This window comes from Babylonia areolata, chromosome 24 (genome assembly GCF_041734735.1).
Source record: "Babylonia areolata isolate BAREFJ2019XMU chromosome 24, ASM4173473v1, whole genome shotgun sequence".
NCBI lineage: Eukaryota > Metazoa > Mollusca > Gastropoda > Neogastropoda > Buccinidae > Babylonia > Babylonia areolata.
This window is the reverse complement of record NC_134899.1, coordinates 16,796,527-16,812,715: the sequence shown is the minus strand read 5'-3', so window position 1 is coordinate 16,812,715 and position 16,189 is coordinate 16,796,527. Positions and strand designations below refer to the sequence as shown.

General features: G+C 44.4%; 1 protein-coding gene across 3 annotated transcripts in view; it reads right to left on the bottom strand.

The window, feature by feature from the left end:
• LOC143298773 (protocadherin-7-like) overlaps positions 1 to 16,189 on the bottom strand; it is a 275,058-nt gene that overhangs the window by 30,249 nt on the left and 228,620 nt on the right. For all 3 annotated transcript variants that reach the window (XM_076611722.1, XM_076611724.1, XM_076611725.1), the window contains 3 exons: positions 7,771 to 7,993; positions 5,080 to 5,422; positions 898 to 1,186 (listed from right to left, as the gene is read on the bottom strand). In XM_076611722.1, coding sequence (XP_076467837.1) covers positions 898 to 1,186; positions 5,080 to 5,422; positions 7,771 to 7,993 — 855 coding nt within the window. The remainder of the gene's footprint in view (positions 1 to 897; positions 1,187 to 5,079; positions 5,423 to 7,770; positions 7,994 to 16,189) is intronic.

Here is a 16,189-nt window from a genome sequence, read left to right as displayed (position 1 = left end):
ACAAAACAACAACAGAAAAATCGAAAGAAAGAATGAAATACTAAGAAAAAATAAATGAAAACAACAGATGCACAAAATGAGACAGACACGAAAAACAACGAAAAAAGCAGCAAAGGGAAAAAAAAAGCTTTAAAAAAATCAATAACACAGAAAACAAAACAAAAACAGATTGGCTTAAATAAAGACAAAGACAAAAAAATGACAGACAGAACAAATAGCAGAATGAAAAGAGGAAGAAAGAAGAAAAAAGAAGGAAGAAACAAACGGAAAGAGAATAAAACATAAAAAAACAACAACAAAAACCTCCGTCCATCCATCAATCTGCCTGCATGACTCTTTATCTCTCTCTGTTTGCAAATCTACCTCTGTCTGTACATCTATCCGTCCTGTCTTTTAGAACAGACACAAAAACAGTTGGTAGCATGCTCATCTATAACTAACACGCCCATCCACTCATCTTAGGTCCATACACGTTCATCCACCCATCGATCTTTCCATCCTTCCGTCCATCCATCAATCTATCTGCATAACACTCTATCTCTGTCTGTTTGAAAAAAACTAAGGGGGGGCGGGGGGGGGGGGGGGGTGTTAAGAGAGAGAGGGAGAGAGAGAGAGGGACAGAGAGATAGCTAACAAAGATCTACTTACAACAATAATCATGAACATAATCATTTCCGCTAACAACAGTTTAGTACTATAAAAAAACAGCAACAACCAACAACACCAAAAACCAAGAAACAAAGAAACAAATACAACACACACACACACACACACACACACACACACATTCACACACACATGCGCGCGCGCGCAGACACACAATTAACAGGCCATCTACCCACCCACCCACAAACCAGCCAACCAACCAACCAACCAACCAAAGAAAGAGCCACTCACGTCTCCAGTCGTCGGCACCACGTCGAAATACATCGGCAGGGAGCCGTTGACCCCTTCCCGGCTGTACGTCAGCTGCGCGTTGACGCCATCGTCCACGTCATAGGCCAGCAGTGACGTCACGACGGTGTGTGGCAGCGTGGTGTGGGGCAGGCGGAGGGTGTTGTTGCGGGGGGAGGGGAAGACGAAGACGGGACTGTTGTCGTTCTCGTCCGTGACGACGATGGTGGCGGTGACGGTGGAGGAGAGGGAAGGGCTGCCGTGATCGTAGGCCACAATGGCGAATTGATAGCTGATGTGGACGGAGAAACAGGGGGTGGAGGAATGATGTGGGGGGCGTGGCGGGGTGGGGTGGGGGGTGAAGGGGAAGGGGAAGGGGAGGCAGACAACATGTTCGTTGTTAGTGAGCTCTCAGGTATCATCTGTCTATGGATCTTAATTAATGAGCTGACAGGTATTTATCGATATATCCGTCCCCTAGTCCGTTTTGTCTGTGTAAAGCCACCTCTTTATCCACTCCGACCCATCCACCCCAGTCGGATCTGTGTGTGTGTGTGTGTGTGTGTGTGTGTGTGTGTGTGTGTGTGTGCGTGTGTGTGTGTCCCTCTTTCTGTCAATCCATCCATCGATCTTAGGTTTATACATGTTCAGCCACCAATCAATCTTTTCAATCCTCCGTCCATCCATCAATCTGTTTGCATGACTCTTTATCTCTGTCTGTTTGCAGATCTACCCCTGTCTGTCTGTCTATCCGTCCTGTCTTTTAGAACAGACACAGAAACAGTTGGTAGCATGCTATCTTTAACTAACACGCCCATCCACTCATCTTAGGTCCATACACGTTCATCCACCCATCGATCTTTCCATCCTTCCGTCCATCCATCAATCTATCTGCATAACACTCTATCTCTGTCTGTTTGCAGATCTATCCGTCCTGTCTTTTAGGGCAGACACAGAAGCTCATCTATCACATACACACCTATCCACGTACCAATCCAAGCATCCATGTTATCTCATTTCTAACCCGGTCCAATTTAATCTCATATTGTCAATATGTCCATGTTTTTTTCCATAGATATATTGTCAATATGTCCATGATTTTTTTTTACATAGATATATTGTCAATATGTCCATGTTTTTTTTACATAGTAATTACTCTTTTCGTGTTTTTTTTTCTTTCGTTTCCACTTCCTTTTCTTCCTTCCCATCATGTTCGTGGTTTCTTTTTTTTTACTTTCTTTCTTAACTTTATTTTTGTTTCTATCTTATTGTCTCTCCTTTCATATCGTTTCCTTTATATATTTTTTCTTCTTCTTCTCTTTTTTCAACCGCTCCCCTCTCTTTCTTCTTTCCTTTCTTTCTTTCCCCCCTTTTCCTTTTTCTTCTCGCCGTTCACTGGTCCCGGCTTCAATGAAGGAAGGCCAGGAAGGGAGACAACTGGAAGCTAACAAAGGCATCAGATTTAGTCTGTCAGCGCGATTTCATCCTTCACTCGTCGCCTTGCTTGTTCGCCTGTCCTCCCCTTCACTCATCAGACCAGGCTGAAGTCAAGATGGGGGGAGTGGGGGAGGATGGATAAATTAAATCTGATCAATGACAATATGATTGAATTTTATCGCTCAAGCAATTTTATTCATTCGATCGTTCGTTCGTTCGATCAGTGGCCTCGGCCGAAGGTCAGAACAAGAGAATTTATTTTGGGAAGGTGAGGGGGAGAGAGGAGGGTGAGGAGGTGGGAATGAGAGAGAGGGTGGGGGTGGGGGGTGGGGGGGAGGGGTAGGCAGAAGAAAGGCATCAAGATTTGTCTCTGTTTGACAAGCCATTTGATCATATTTTTTGTTGTTGCTGTTTTTTGTTTGTTTGTTCGGTCTCTTAAATCTCTGCTTCATTTCATCCTCTCTTCCTTCATTCATCCATTCGTTTGCTCGCTCGTTCGTTCTTTCGTTTTCTCGATCATTGATCCACTGGCCATGGAGAGAGAGAACGCCAAGCCAAGCTGACAAACACACCGCCACGCTTACTTTTGTCCGAACGGCCCTGTTTTGTCCCACCCCCACCCCCCTCTCCCACCCCCACCCCCCTCATCCATTCTTAGTTGACTTCACTGACTGGCGTTGGCCTGAAGTCGTCGTGTGAAAAAATGCACCGCCTCGCATCATCTCTCTAATTATTCATCAAGGGAGTCATTCGTTCTTTATTCTTTCCTTCCTTCCATCCTTCATTCCATTTTCTCACTCCATTTCGTTTCCCCTTTCATTTTGCTAGCATTGGTCAATACCAGTCATGAGATCAGCTCGCAGAGAAAGAAAGAGAGAGAGAGAGAGAGAGAGAGAGAGAGAGAGGAGGGGGCTGGGGGGTGGGGGCAGGGACAGTCAGACAGACTGACAAACAAAAAGAGAAAACTGAAGAGGGAGGGGGAAGGAGGAATATAATCTTAAACAGACAGAAAAGGGCAGACAGACGGATATAAACGGAGAGACAGAAAAGAAGAAGAAGAAGAAGAAGAAGAAAAAAAACCCAAAAAAAAAAACCAAAAAAACGGCACAGAGAAAATCTTTAACCAGGGCAAACACAGCCCCAAAAGACCTTTAAAGAAGCCCCGAGGAGACACATAAATGATGAACCGTCGCTGCAAAACAATCAAAGTTCCTTCTCCCAAGGCTCTCCCTCATGTTCTCCCAAAAGCTCTCCCTTCTTCGCGAAGTTCCCCCCCCCCCCCAATGATCTCCCTCCTCCACAAAGACCTTCCCAAAACCACTGCCCACTGCAACGTTTCCCAAAATTTCAACCCTCAAAATTCTCTCAGACCCTTTCCAGACGCTGCCCCCACGACCCCCCAAAAAAACCACAAAACAAAACACAAAAGCCCTTCCCCAAAAGCTCTATCCATTCTCCCAAAAAGTCTTCCTAAAAGATCTCTCCCAACGTTCTTTCCAAAAGTTTTCCTACACAGGTCTCCCCTCTGCCCAAAGTTCTTCCCTGAGTTTTTTTTTTCCAAATGCACACATCGATGTCCCAAAAGCTCTCTCCAAAGCAAAGCTATCCCTTAAGCTCTCAAAAAAACAACAACAAAAAACAAAAACAACAACAACAAAACCTCTCCCCAAAGCGCTTCCCACAGCTCCCAGCCAAAGCTGTTCAGAAAGCTCTCCCCCAAGCTCAACCCAAAGACCTTCACGATTATTATTCCCCATATTTCTCTCCCCCACCTTCTCCCGAAGCTCTTCCCCAAAGTCCCATCAAAATCTTAATGCTCTCCTTTCTACCCCCAATATATCACCAGAGCTCTTCAGGTTCTTCTCGCGAAAGCTCTCTCCAAACATCTACACAGTTCTTTCTTCTCTTCAACGTTCTACTTAGGTTTCCCACAGTTTCAGTTTCAGTTTCAGTAGCTCAAGGAGGCGTCACTGCGTTCGGACAAATCCATATACGCTACACCACATCTGCCAAGCAGATGCCTGACCAGCAGCGTAACCCAACGCGCTTAGTCAGGCCTTGAGAAAAAACAAACAAAAAAAGGTGAATAAATAACAGATAAGTTTACATAAATAAATAAATAAATAATAATTATAATAATTTTTAAAGAAAGGTAGTAGTAATGATAATAATAATAAAATAATAATAATAATAAATAAATAAATAAGACAACAATGATGATAAATAAGCAAATAAATGTAAAACATGAAGACACACATTCACACATACACCCACACATGCATAACAGATATGCACCAAACATGCAGTTTCACAGATATGAAAGCACAGTCAAATACATATAAACGTACATGAGCTCCAACACACACACACACACACACACATTACCCTGCATCTCCTCTACCCCCCTCCTCCACACACTCATTTCTAGTCTACGTATCGCAGCTTCCACGGCACACACACACACACACACACACCCAGACACAGATGAACACTTACTTGTGCAAGCACACACACACACGCCCATATCTCCCCCAAGCTCAACCCAAAGTCCTCCACGATTATTATTCCCCAAATTTTCCCACAAAGCACACCGAAGCACTGTCCAAAGCTCTTACCTTTTAAACTTTTCTCTTCTCTCCCTCGAAGCCTTTCCCATAGCACTCCCCAAACTCTCTCACATTCCCTTCATATCCTTCAGTAGCACCCCCCCAGCCCTCCCTCCAACCCCAACCCCCAGTTTCATCTCACCGGTCCATCTCCTCTCTGTCCAAATCCCTAGAGGTCAGGATTTCGCCTTCGGGAAGAACCTCAAAGGGCACCCTCCCGACCTCCTCTGAGTGCAGGCGGAAAGCCACCTGGGCATTGTCTCCTTCGTCCACGTCCGTGGCCGTGACATTGCCCACGGGGGACCCCACCTGGCTGCCCTCGCTGATGTGGAAGAGCGATGGTGGCTCGGGGAAGAGTGGGGGGTTGTCGTTCAGGTCCAGGAGCGTGAGGGTGACGGTGGCCGTGGCGCTGTTCTCCACAGTCCCGTGATCGTGGGCCACCACCCGCACCTCGCGGGGATTGTCCCCGGAGTCTCTGTCCAGGCCTGGGGGTCACATCAAATGAAATGAAATCATGCTGCTGGTAATGAAACCCATTGAGAACCATAACGATATTGGGGTGTTTTATTCAAGACAGGCCCTGGCCCCCATTTGAAGAGGGTAAGTAAACATGGATAACACACCTTCAACGCTCAAACAGCTATCACTGTGAATGCAATGTATAACTGCTCTATATTTGGACGATATAACTGTATCAGCGCATGATGCTTCTTTCTTTTAACGCAATCTTATTTAACAAAAAACAAACAAACACAAACAACAACAAACAAACCCGACAAAAACAAAAACAAAAAAAACAACAAAAACCAAGCATAACCCATAAGAAAACATGGTTAAAAATCACACTGCACAACAAATTTGCAGGTTCTGTGACAATGCTGCTATTCCAGGAATGGAGATAAATATATCATGCGAAACTGTATAAGTGTTACAAAGATGTTGTAATGATCATAATATGATATATATATATATGGAATTAATCACACAGTTTGTCATTTCGTTGTGCTGTGCGTCACATATGACGGTGCTCAGCAAAGTGCCATGAATTCTATGCTGGTGTTAAGTCAACATTGCACTCTTTTCCCATGTAAACAAGATTTAATGGGTGTGTTTTCTCCTTGACCTTAAAAGTGAGTTAAAAAACCCAACAACACACACACACACACAAAACCAAAACGCTTTGCTTATAGCCCAGCTCACCGCAGAAGCCTTTAAATTTCAGGGCTGCCCAGTACCTATCATTTCGTGAAAAGCAGAGAGAAGTCAAAAATGATCGTAACAGGTCAATTGAAATATAACTTAAAAGACCACCAGTTCATCCACGTTTCGTTCAGTGCATGCAAATCTAAAATCAAGACCTGGGCATGGCAGGTAGCAGGTCACAAAGAGAGGGCTGGATGTAAAAAAAGCTGCTGTGCCTACTCCACTACCCTCGTGAAATTAAAATTAGTTTCGTTTCGTTTCGAGAGAAGACACGGAATGGCATGGGGTGGGTGGAGGTGGGTGTGGGGTGAGGGTGTGTGATGACCAAACGTCTTCTCTGTGTTTTTCCTATCTCTTAACCCAATAAAGAGAAAACTGTTCATCAGATTCCTCCAAGTCTGTCGGGTGTGTGCCATGGCTGGGTCTCGAGCAAACTATTTTCCAGTCCATTCTGTCAATGTTGTCAGTTCGTTTTCTTTTGTTGTTTCTATCTACCCCTCCGTCTCCCTCTATCAACAGTTCCTTGGAGGATTGTGTTTAGCAAGGTCACTGAGATCTCTTTAGGTGGCCATTCGGACGCTGTTTTCTTACCTGATGTCAGCCAGTTTTCATCATTTATGGTCCAGTGTGCTGCTTGATGGTTCAGAGCACTCGTTCATTGGTGATGTGGTCAATAATTATATCTTAGTATCTTACGATAACAACTATTTTCCAAGGTTTTGGATAATTCTTTCCAAATACACCGCACGGGTCCACGTCCCGCATGGCACTCAAGAAGATGGAACACACCGGTGCAAGCAGGAGTCTGAGATTGTTTTAATGGTATATACATACACCAAACTCTTTTAAAACAGAAACCTCGCTCACCTATCACTTCACGTAACAGACAACCACATTTCAACCCTATCCGCGTGACCACCAGCAACAACCCCCCCCCCCCCGCATCTCCCCCCACCTGTCCCATCAACCCCGTCCCTCATTCTTCCGTCTGCCTGCCCACCCGCATCATCGCAGATTTCATTACGATCCCACAGTGTCCTTCACTCTCATTTCTAAATGATATATAGGCAACCCCAAAACCAGAGAGAGAGAGAGAGAGAGAGAGAGAGAGAGAGAGAGAGAGAAACAAAACCAAAACATTTCCTTTAATCGTGTCTCCAAGCGAAAACCTCGAAGGTTCTTCTGCTATGATAGTGTTTGTTCCAGGTCCGTGAGATCATCTCTGTGACAGACAGTACGATCCTGGTATGGGCTGAACGAGCGATCCCGGCAACGCTGGGGTTGCTTCGTGTTGGCAGGTTCCTTACGTATGTGGATTCGGAACAAACTGAGATCGCTTCTGCAACCCCCCAGTCCAGCTGTGGATCTACCCCCACCCCTAATACTCACCCACCCTCTCGCCTTGCATTGTGCTCATTTCCCTAATGAATCAACACTTCCAACTACGCATCCCCTCCCCTCCCCCCGTCCCCAGCTTCCCTCACTTTCTTTGTGCCCTCTTTTTCTTTCTTTCTCTCATTCTTCTTCAGCTCTACAATACAGAAAAAACGTTTTACATGTGTATTCATGATTCGTACAGTACTGTACTGTTTTGATATAATGCTAAATTTTATGTTACCCTCCGCCTCACCTCTCACTGCCAGCAGAGTCCCGTTGTCCAGCACCCGGAAGTCGTGGTTGGGGTCGTCGATGACGAGGTAGGAGATGCGCGCGTTCTCGCCTTCGTCATCGTCCGTGGCGGACAGTGACGTCACGTACACGTCATGTGCCACACTGCCCTCCACGCTCTCGTTGACCCGGGCCTGGTAAGAGGAGGGGGAGAAAACAGGGCTGTGGTCGTTCTCGTCCCGAACCTGGCCAATGACATACAAAAACAACAACAAAGCAATGATCGTCTGCCTCGGAAAAAACGGAACATTGTTGCCCAAATGACAAGGGTAAAAGTGGCCAGGAATGTTAAAGCCTACTGTCTGCGTACATACGAGTGACTGTGGGGAGTCGCAGTCCAAGAAGGTAGTAGACGTAGTAGTAGTAGAAGAAGAAACCACCTGAGGGTTCCTGGGTGCCTGGACACAGCTCAGCTGGTTAGAGGTTGTGAGTTCGAATCACGAGCATCCAGCAAAAGGAAAACCAAAAAAAAAAAAAAGTGGTTTGGGGTCTGGGGGGGACTGGGGGGAAGGGGCATCCTCGCTGACTATCTTCACGTGTTAGTTCTGGCGGTGTCAGTGTAGTGTTACAGATAGATAGGTGTCCTTCCCTCCCACCTCTCTACAACACCCACCCACCCCCCTCGCTTTCCTGAGATGGTTGTCACCTGTGGGCCATAACTCCTGAGGGCAGGTGTCCACGTTAAACGGACGCTTGTGAAAGGTATGACAAAAAGAATACCCAAGGAAAAAAAAATCTTGGCGAGAGAACTCAGGGACTCGAGTGTTCAACGAACGCAAAGGCCACCTGCAGCATGTCCACCCGGGAACACGTACACGTAGAAATAACGACACGGAAAAAAGACCCGAGGAAAAATAAGATAAAAAAGGAAGAAAAAACATTGCTCCACTGCACCACACATGTCGAATTTAACATAAAAAAAACATTAACAGGAACAGGAAAAAACAACAACAACGAATAAATATGACAGCATATTATCTTTCCACATATCTGAAATAAACGGGAATCAACAGAGCCTTGAATGTAATGCCAAGATACATATTTTTTTCTCTCGTAGTTTGTGCATAAACTGGGAATTTGATGAGGAAATGAATTTCAGTTTCCATATTTGCAAATTTTATCACAGTATTGGCAGTTTAAAAAAATGTTTTTATTATGCATACAAAATAAGTTTGTTTGTTTTTTAAATACTTTTTTGTTTTGTCTTTTTCGTTGGCCCTAACACACACAAACAAGCAAAAGAAAGTATCAAAACCATTATCTTTTGTCCCCCCCTCCCAGCCCCCCCCACCCCATCTCTCTCCTCCTCTATCTCACTCTCTACTTTCTGTCGTTTTTATTTCCCACACGTCTTCACTGTTCATAGTCTGCGTCTAGAGCTAAATCAATGGAATACCGCTCTGCAACACCTAGCGCTCAATGAGCGCGTTATATTCCTTTGGGAATTCTTATTGCTCTGGTGTATGTGTGCCCTGGGTGTCTGCCTGTTAAAACTTTGGGGAATGTTGACATTTTGACATTTACGCCCAGACGAAACTTGATCAATCCCACTCTAAATGTCGTCATTGTAATATCTCAAAGTTTTTTTGTTTTTGTTTTTGTTTTGTTTTTTTTTTTTTTTTTCTAGCTGTAAATAAAATTTGAATATAAGAGACATAAAGAGAGAGAGAGAGAGAGAGAGAGAGAGAGAGAGAGAGAGAGGGGGAGAGGGAGAGAGAGAGAGAGACAGAGATAGAGACAGAGACACAGAGAGACACGCAGAGGAAGGCAAAGACAGGGTAGGGGAAACAAGGAGTGGGATGGGGCGGGGGCGGGGGGGGGGGGGGGGGGGGGTGTGTGGAAGAGAGGATGGGAGAGAAAGAGACGCAGACACATGACAGAGTAAAAAAGAAAGACAAAGAAACAGGAGACAAAAACCGAAAAATCGTCATCCAACTCTTTCTGTCACACATCACCACCACCACCACCACCAACACCACCATCATCATCATCATCATCACAAAAACAGCAAACACAAACAAAAAGCCAGCCGTTTACACAGCCTCAAAAGAAACTCATTAAAACTTCAAATCAAACGCCCCTCATCGCGTGTCGACAGCTCCAAAGGTGTGGAGATGAGCGGGAAGGGGGAGAGGATGGTAGTGCTGTTGATGGGCATGGGCAGGGACAGACAGGTGGTGGGGGGCCGGGGAAAGGCGAAGGGGAGGGGTGTGTGTGTGTGTGTGTGTGTGTGTGTGGGTGGGGGGGTAGGGGGGGAGGCGGGAGGGGGGGGGAACGAGAAGACTGGAATGACGCAAGAGACATAGGCAAGCGAAGAAACTACAAGTGGCCACGCGCAGGAGAGAGAGAGAGAGAGAGAGAGAGAGAGAGAGAGAGAGAGAGAGAGACAGACAGACAGACAGAGACAGACAGACACACACACACACACACACACAGAAATCAATTAACTAGCCAATTAATCAATCGATCTAAATGTAGCCAAGTGAATTTATCAGTCAATAAACTGACCGACCGAGGTATTGGTCAGCTGGTTTAATCAACAAACTGACCATCCTATCAACCAACACGCAGACTGATCTAATCCCAACCAGATCCCTCAGTCAAACGAGTGATCGATTGAGCAAACAACAAATCAAACTTCCAGCCAGCCAACCAATCTCTGAGTAGCCAGGCAAATCAGTTAATCGACCCCCCCCCCCAAACCCCCCCAAAAAAACAACAACAACAAAAACCCAAACAAAAACAAAACCAAAAAAAAAAAAAAAAAAAAAACCCAATCAAACAAAACAAAACAAAAAACAAAAACAAAAATAACCCCCACCCCCCAAAAAAAAACAACCAACCATCACAGACACACATAGACACACACACACACACACACACACACGAAACAACCTGTTCGATCATCTACCAACCCACAAACCAATCCTCCCCACTGCCTGAAACAAACATCACACACAGTGCCGCTGATAGGTGTGAGGAACGCTGGACAACGGCAGTTCAAGCATTCCACTGGTTTTTCAACCGTTTGTCTAAAGGTGCAGTGACACGAACGGTTCCAGACGTATGGATGAGGGAAACCGTGTGAACCCAATGTTAAACGGGCCGTGTGTCGAGGCAATCGTACGTTTCGACTCGTCCCTTACAGTCAAACGCAACACTCTAATTTAAAAAAAAAAAGTTTTTTCTACCCCAACGATGAATTCCATTTTCCGTTCTGAACACCCGATTTTGTGAAGACATCCAAAACAACTTTACAAGTCTTCTGCACAAAAAAAGGAGGCAAAAAACCAAGTCATCAGCTATCCGAATCAAAACAGAATGATTGTGTTCTTCAATTCAACGATGGGGATGACGTCCAACATCATCCAGAACGAGCACCAGTGTCAGACTCCCCCCCTCGCCCCCCGACGCCTACTCCCCCCCAGCCCCTCTCTCCCCCCCCCCAAAAAAAAAATGAACAAAGCAGCAAGATAATTATGTCGTGTCGTGCAGTGTCTTGCTGCCAAAGTCACAAGATATTAAGATTCAGCTCGATCACATGTTCCCTTCACAGAAAAAACAATAACAAAAAAACAACCAAAAAAACTTTCTGACTGAAATTTCTAGAAACAAGAGGCACCCCCGGTCTGCATCAGAGAGGCGATGAAGTGAGGGTGTAAAACAACAACAACAACAACAACAACAACAAAACCCAAACAAAAACAAGGCGAAGAAAGAAACACCGCATCATCAGAAACGGGGCAGTCCGCGCTAACAGACACTGCAGCCATCAAAGGTGTCCATCCTTTTGCTCTAAATACGACGTTCACGCAGCAATCTGCGCAGTCACATCAGATTCAGTTTCTGGACAATCACTTGGATCATGCCTTCACTTGACGGCAATAACCGTGTGATTGCACATTTTGTCGTGAGAAATAGGAAATGGTAATACCATACTTTTTCCTTTCCTTTTTATTACTTTTTGTATCGAGTACCACTCAATCAAAAAAAAAAAACAAAAAAACAAAAAAAAAAAACAACCCCCCAAAAAACAACAACAACAACAACAAAACAACAACAACAACAAAAAACAAAACAAAAAAACCCCACACACAACTCATGGGACATTTTAAACACTACACCAGCCCAAAGTAAAAACAGAACGTTATTCAAAAGAAAACAAAAGAAAACAAAGAAGGAAAGAAAGCAAAAACGAAAACGCCAAAACTGGACTGGCACTTTATAATTATGTGGTTACTATGGACGCAAAAATACACGTTTTCGCACACACACATACACCCACCCCCACCCCCGAAAAAAGCTAATTTCCAGAAGATCTGATTTTTCTCGACATGTTCGTTCGATATCGGATTCAGCATTCGATTGACTTAACAAAAACCATTTCAACGGAGGGAGAAAAAAAAAAAGCAAAGCGTGATCAAGCATACAAACAAGCAAACTAACAAAGCGCGAAAGCAAGTAAACGAAGGAGAACAACAACTATGCCAGCACGAACATGCGACACAGAGATGGCTTGAAACCCCTGATCTGGGACAAAACTGTTTCATTCTTGTGACGCCCCCTCAATCCAAAGAAAAATAATCGGGAAAGGGAACCGATGCAGAAATCTTAAAACGTATCAAATGTTGTGGAAGACGATCACACAAGCTTGTGGGGGAAAAAAGAAAGAGAGAGAGAGAGAGAGAGAGAGAGAGAGAGAGAGAGGAGAGAGAGGGAGAGAGAGAGAGAGAGAGGGGGGGGGGGGGATTTCTAATCGCCATCTGCTCTCCAAGAAACACTGCGGTTATCGCAGTGACAACGGGGGATTAATTCCTGCTGGCTGACGCACCAGTGCCACGAATAAGAGTCAATCCTCCCTGTCATTTTATCCTAGGGAAAACAAACAAACAAACAACAACAACAACAAAAACAGAAAAAAGCGAAGATATCTAATGCTGCTGCCAAGCAGAAAAGAGTTTAAATCTTTTTTACACGTTCCATGAAACACTGGCGATGAACGCATTGCTAACCGGCAAAGTATTTATATACAAGATCGAATCAAGGATACTTATTGACACTGAAGAAAACATTTTCTGTTGATTATCACCAGGAACTTTTTTTACGGAAGGAAGGGGGCGTGGGGGTGGGGGGGGGGGAGCCTCAGTCATTGCAGACTGACCTGATTCAACTGCTTAGAATGTACTCAGCTTTAGGTGTAGCGTATATGGATTTGTCCGAACGCAGTGACGCCTCCTTGAGCTACTGAAACTGAAACTCAGCTTTAAGAAACAGTTTCGTAGTACACGTAGTCCCGTTTCCCCCCTCCACCCCAAATTAATCTCATTATTCTTTGCTATTTTGGTTACTGCTATCTGATCACGCTGGGGAGTGGCTGAGGGCCAGTCTGGTCCACCTCGGAAAATGGAGAAAAGAAACCCCCATATTCTGAACATTCTCTCTTCCTTTTTTTTCCTTTCCCCCTTTTTTAGCATAAAGGGAGATGACCCATATCTTAAGTATGTCATTATCGTCTTCAGCCAGACAAAAATCCAAAGTCCACACATGGTTATCGAATCGTTTCTAAGTGTAAACCTCCTTTCCATGGCTTAGCTGGGACCACTTTGTCACGCATTTACTGAAATTGAAGCAATTCCGTATTTCGTGTTCAAACAGCCAATACACTAGATAGAACAGTTTCGTTGAAAACGAGGACATTCAGAAAAAAGACCTGTGATGGTTTTTCCTAAAAACAAACCTCCCAGCATTGACCGTTTTTACCCTGCAAGTACTGAACGGGAAGCCATTTTTCAGTCAAATATCACCTTCCGTTTTGAAGGCTAGTTCAGCTTGAAAAGAAAGTCGTGACCTTATTCGTTGAAAAGTGCAAACATATCCATATGTGAAGAATATGACACTCAGAAATCTGGCTCTCAGCTATTCACGTGCCATAGATTTGGTCATACTAGCTGCACTCGTGTCAATGAAACGTTGTAATGTTTTCCATACCATATCAGTGGTGATAAGACTTGACAGGGGAAAGACACACGGAGTTGCAATGTGAAGTCTGCTTGACGCAGACAGGTTGTTGGAATACTGACTAATGTCATGATTTTTCAATGCCCAATACAGCATACTAATGTTAAAAATAAAAATAGATTTTTAAAAAAGAAGAAAAGAAAAAAGAAAAAAAGCGAAAATAAATACAGGGGAAGGTAGCCGGACCATCACAGACATGCTGGCCCTACAACAACGAGTGATTAATGTCTCGAAACCATGAATTTCAATCACGCCCCCCCCCCCCCCCCTCCCGAGACCCCGCCTCTGTTGAAGACAAGGGAAGGCAGCTGCTCGGGGCTTTTATCGACTAATTAAATTCTGGCAAGAGGAACACACGCGGATCTAACATCCACGCAATTAGGTCCGTGACCTCCAAGAAAACGAGCCAGGAGACAGGAAAGAGCGCTCTGGCACTGTTGATTGACAAATCTGGCCTGCCCGACCCCCCAAAAAACCCCACCCGGCTTGACAGGCAAAGAGGGCCAACAGCAAAGAACAAGGACAATTTAGCGGGAATGGTCACAACATTCATCAGAGTGAACAGGCTCGGCTGTGTGTTCTCACATCTCCATGTCCCCCTCCACCCCCTTTTTTTTCAGCAGATGTGGTGTAGCGTGGATGAATCTGTCCACACGCTTTGACATCTGTTTGAAACTGAAACTACGTCACCTGCAGCTCAACCAGTCTTAAGATTCTTTAGATTATTTAAAACTTAACGTCTGAACATGTAAAAAGAGATTGCTCAGAACCGAAAATTTGTCACTTTTTTCTGGTTCTTTCCGCATCGTTTGTCTTTTTTTTTCTGGTTGATTTTTAATTGATGTACTGTTCCAGATACATAATTTCTGCTTCGAGCAGGACTGTGTTTCCACAGCTCCATGTTCATATAGTGTCCATGTCCAGAAATACGCTCAACATTGTAAAACCGTCTACACATTTTTCCCCCCTCCACAAGAGTCGCTGTATCTGAACAGTTACACTAGCAATTCGAAGCACGACATAAAGTTTTAGAGCGATGCAGTGTGTAAACAGCACACAACAAAACGTTAGGACTCGGAAGAGAAATTAATGATGACAGTTGTATTCGAGCTTACTTCAGCAAAGCATTCTGTAATGTACACCGTGGTGAAGAGAAAAGCGATAGGAACCGATCGTGCATGTACTGGATATTTAGTTCTGATGTGTTTAGGACAGCTGCTGTTGCGACAGAATAAACCTTCATGCGTGCACATTAACATACACACATGCACGCTCATGCGCGCGCGCGCACACATACAAACACACACTAACGCGCGCGCGTGTGCGCAGACAGTCGGGAGAAAAAAAAAGCTTTTTCAGGATTTATGGGGAGATATTCGGTTGTTCAGTTACGATATCCATTGAACTGGCATAGGCACCTGGCACGCAACACAAAGGAAAAATCAGGTTGGCTGAAAAAAAAAAAAATCTTTGTACTCTCATGACTGGGAATGTCCAGCATTATGGGTACGTCTGCCGTGATGTGATGTTTATCTCTGGAATATCCACACCTCTCTGTCTGACGAATTCTCAGTTCTGCAGTAGTGGTGACTGCTTGCCACTGAAAACTTTAAATTAGATGAAAAAAAACCTGAATAAAAAAAAAACAACAACAAAAAACTGAAATAAAATAAAAGCCTATATATCCGCAGTTCTAAGTCACATGTATCGTTCCCCCAGCTCCCAGTTCCAATAGCCTTCCTCCATATCAAATTCACTTAGTTCACAAACAGAAAGAATACATTTTTGTCATTGGGGATTTCTGATCTTCCAAAAGAACCGTTTCTTGGGACTGTAGCGAGATTTATTTTTTGTTGTGAAATTACGAGCTGCATTGATCTGGCAGATGATGAGCTTAACTATCTCTCTGCAGGCAACATATTATACGGGAACGAACGCGCGCGCTCACACACAAACGCAGACACACACATACGTAGACATGAAACACACACACATACACACACACGCGCGCGCGTAGACATGAACACACACAAACACACACACACACACACACACACACACACACACACGTGAGCGCGTCTGTTTGTGCGCAATCGAATTTTTCAGGTTTTATTGAGAGTTTTCTTTTGTTCATTTAGACGTGCGCACAGAAACGTCTCTCTCTCTCTCTCTCTCTCTCTCTCTCTCTGTTTTCTCAAGATGAAGGTCGTCTGAGTTTCAACGTCAACTGTCACATTCAAAATACCATGGTTTTCGCATGGGGGGTCCATTGTTTTCTTAGGGGAAATACTGTTATGGAAATGTAAAACTGAAAGTAGTGTTTCTTAGAAGTGCTCAGTACCACTGTTTACAATCAAGCTGAA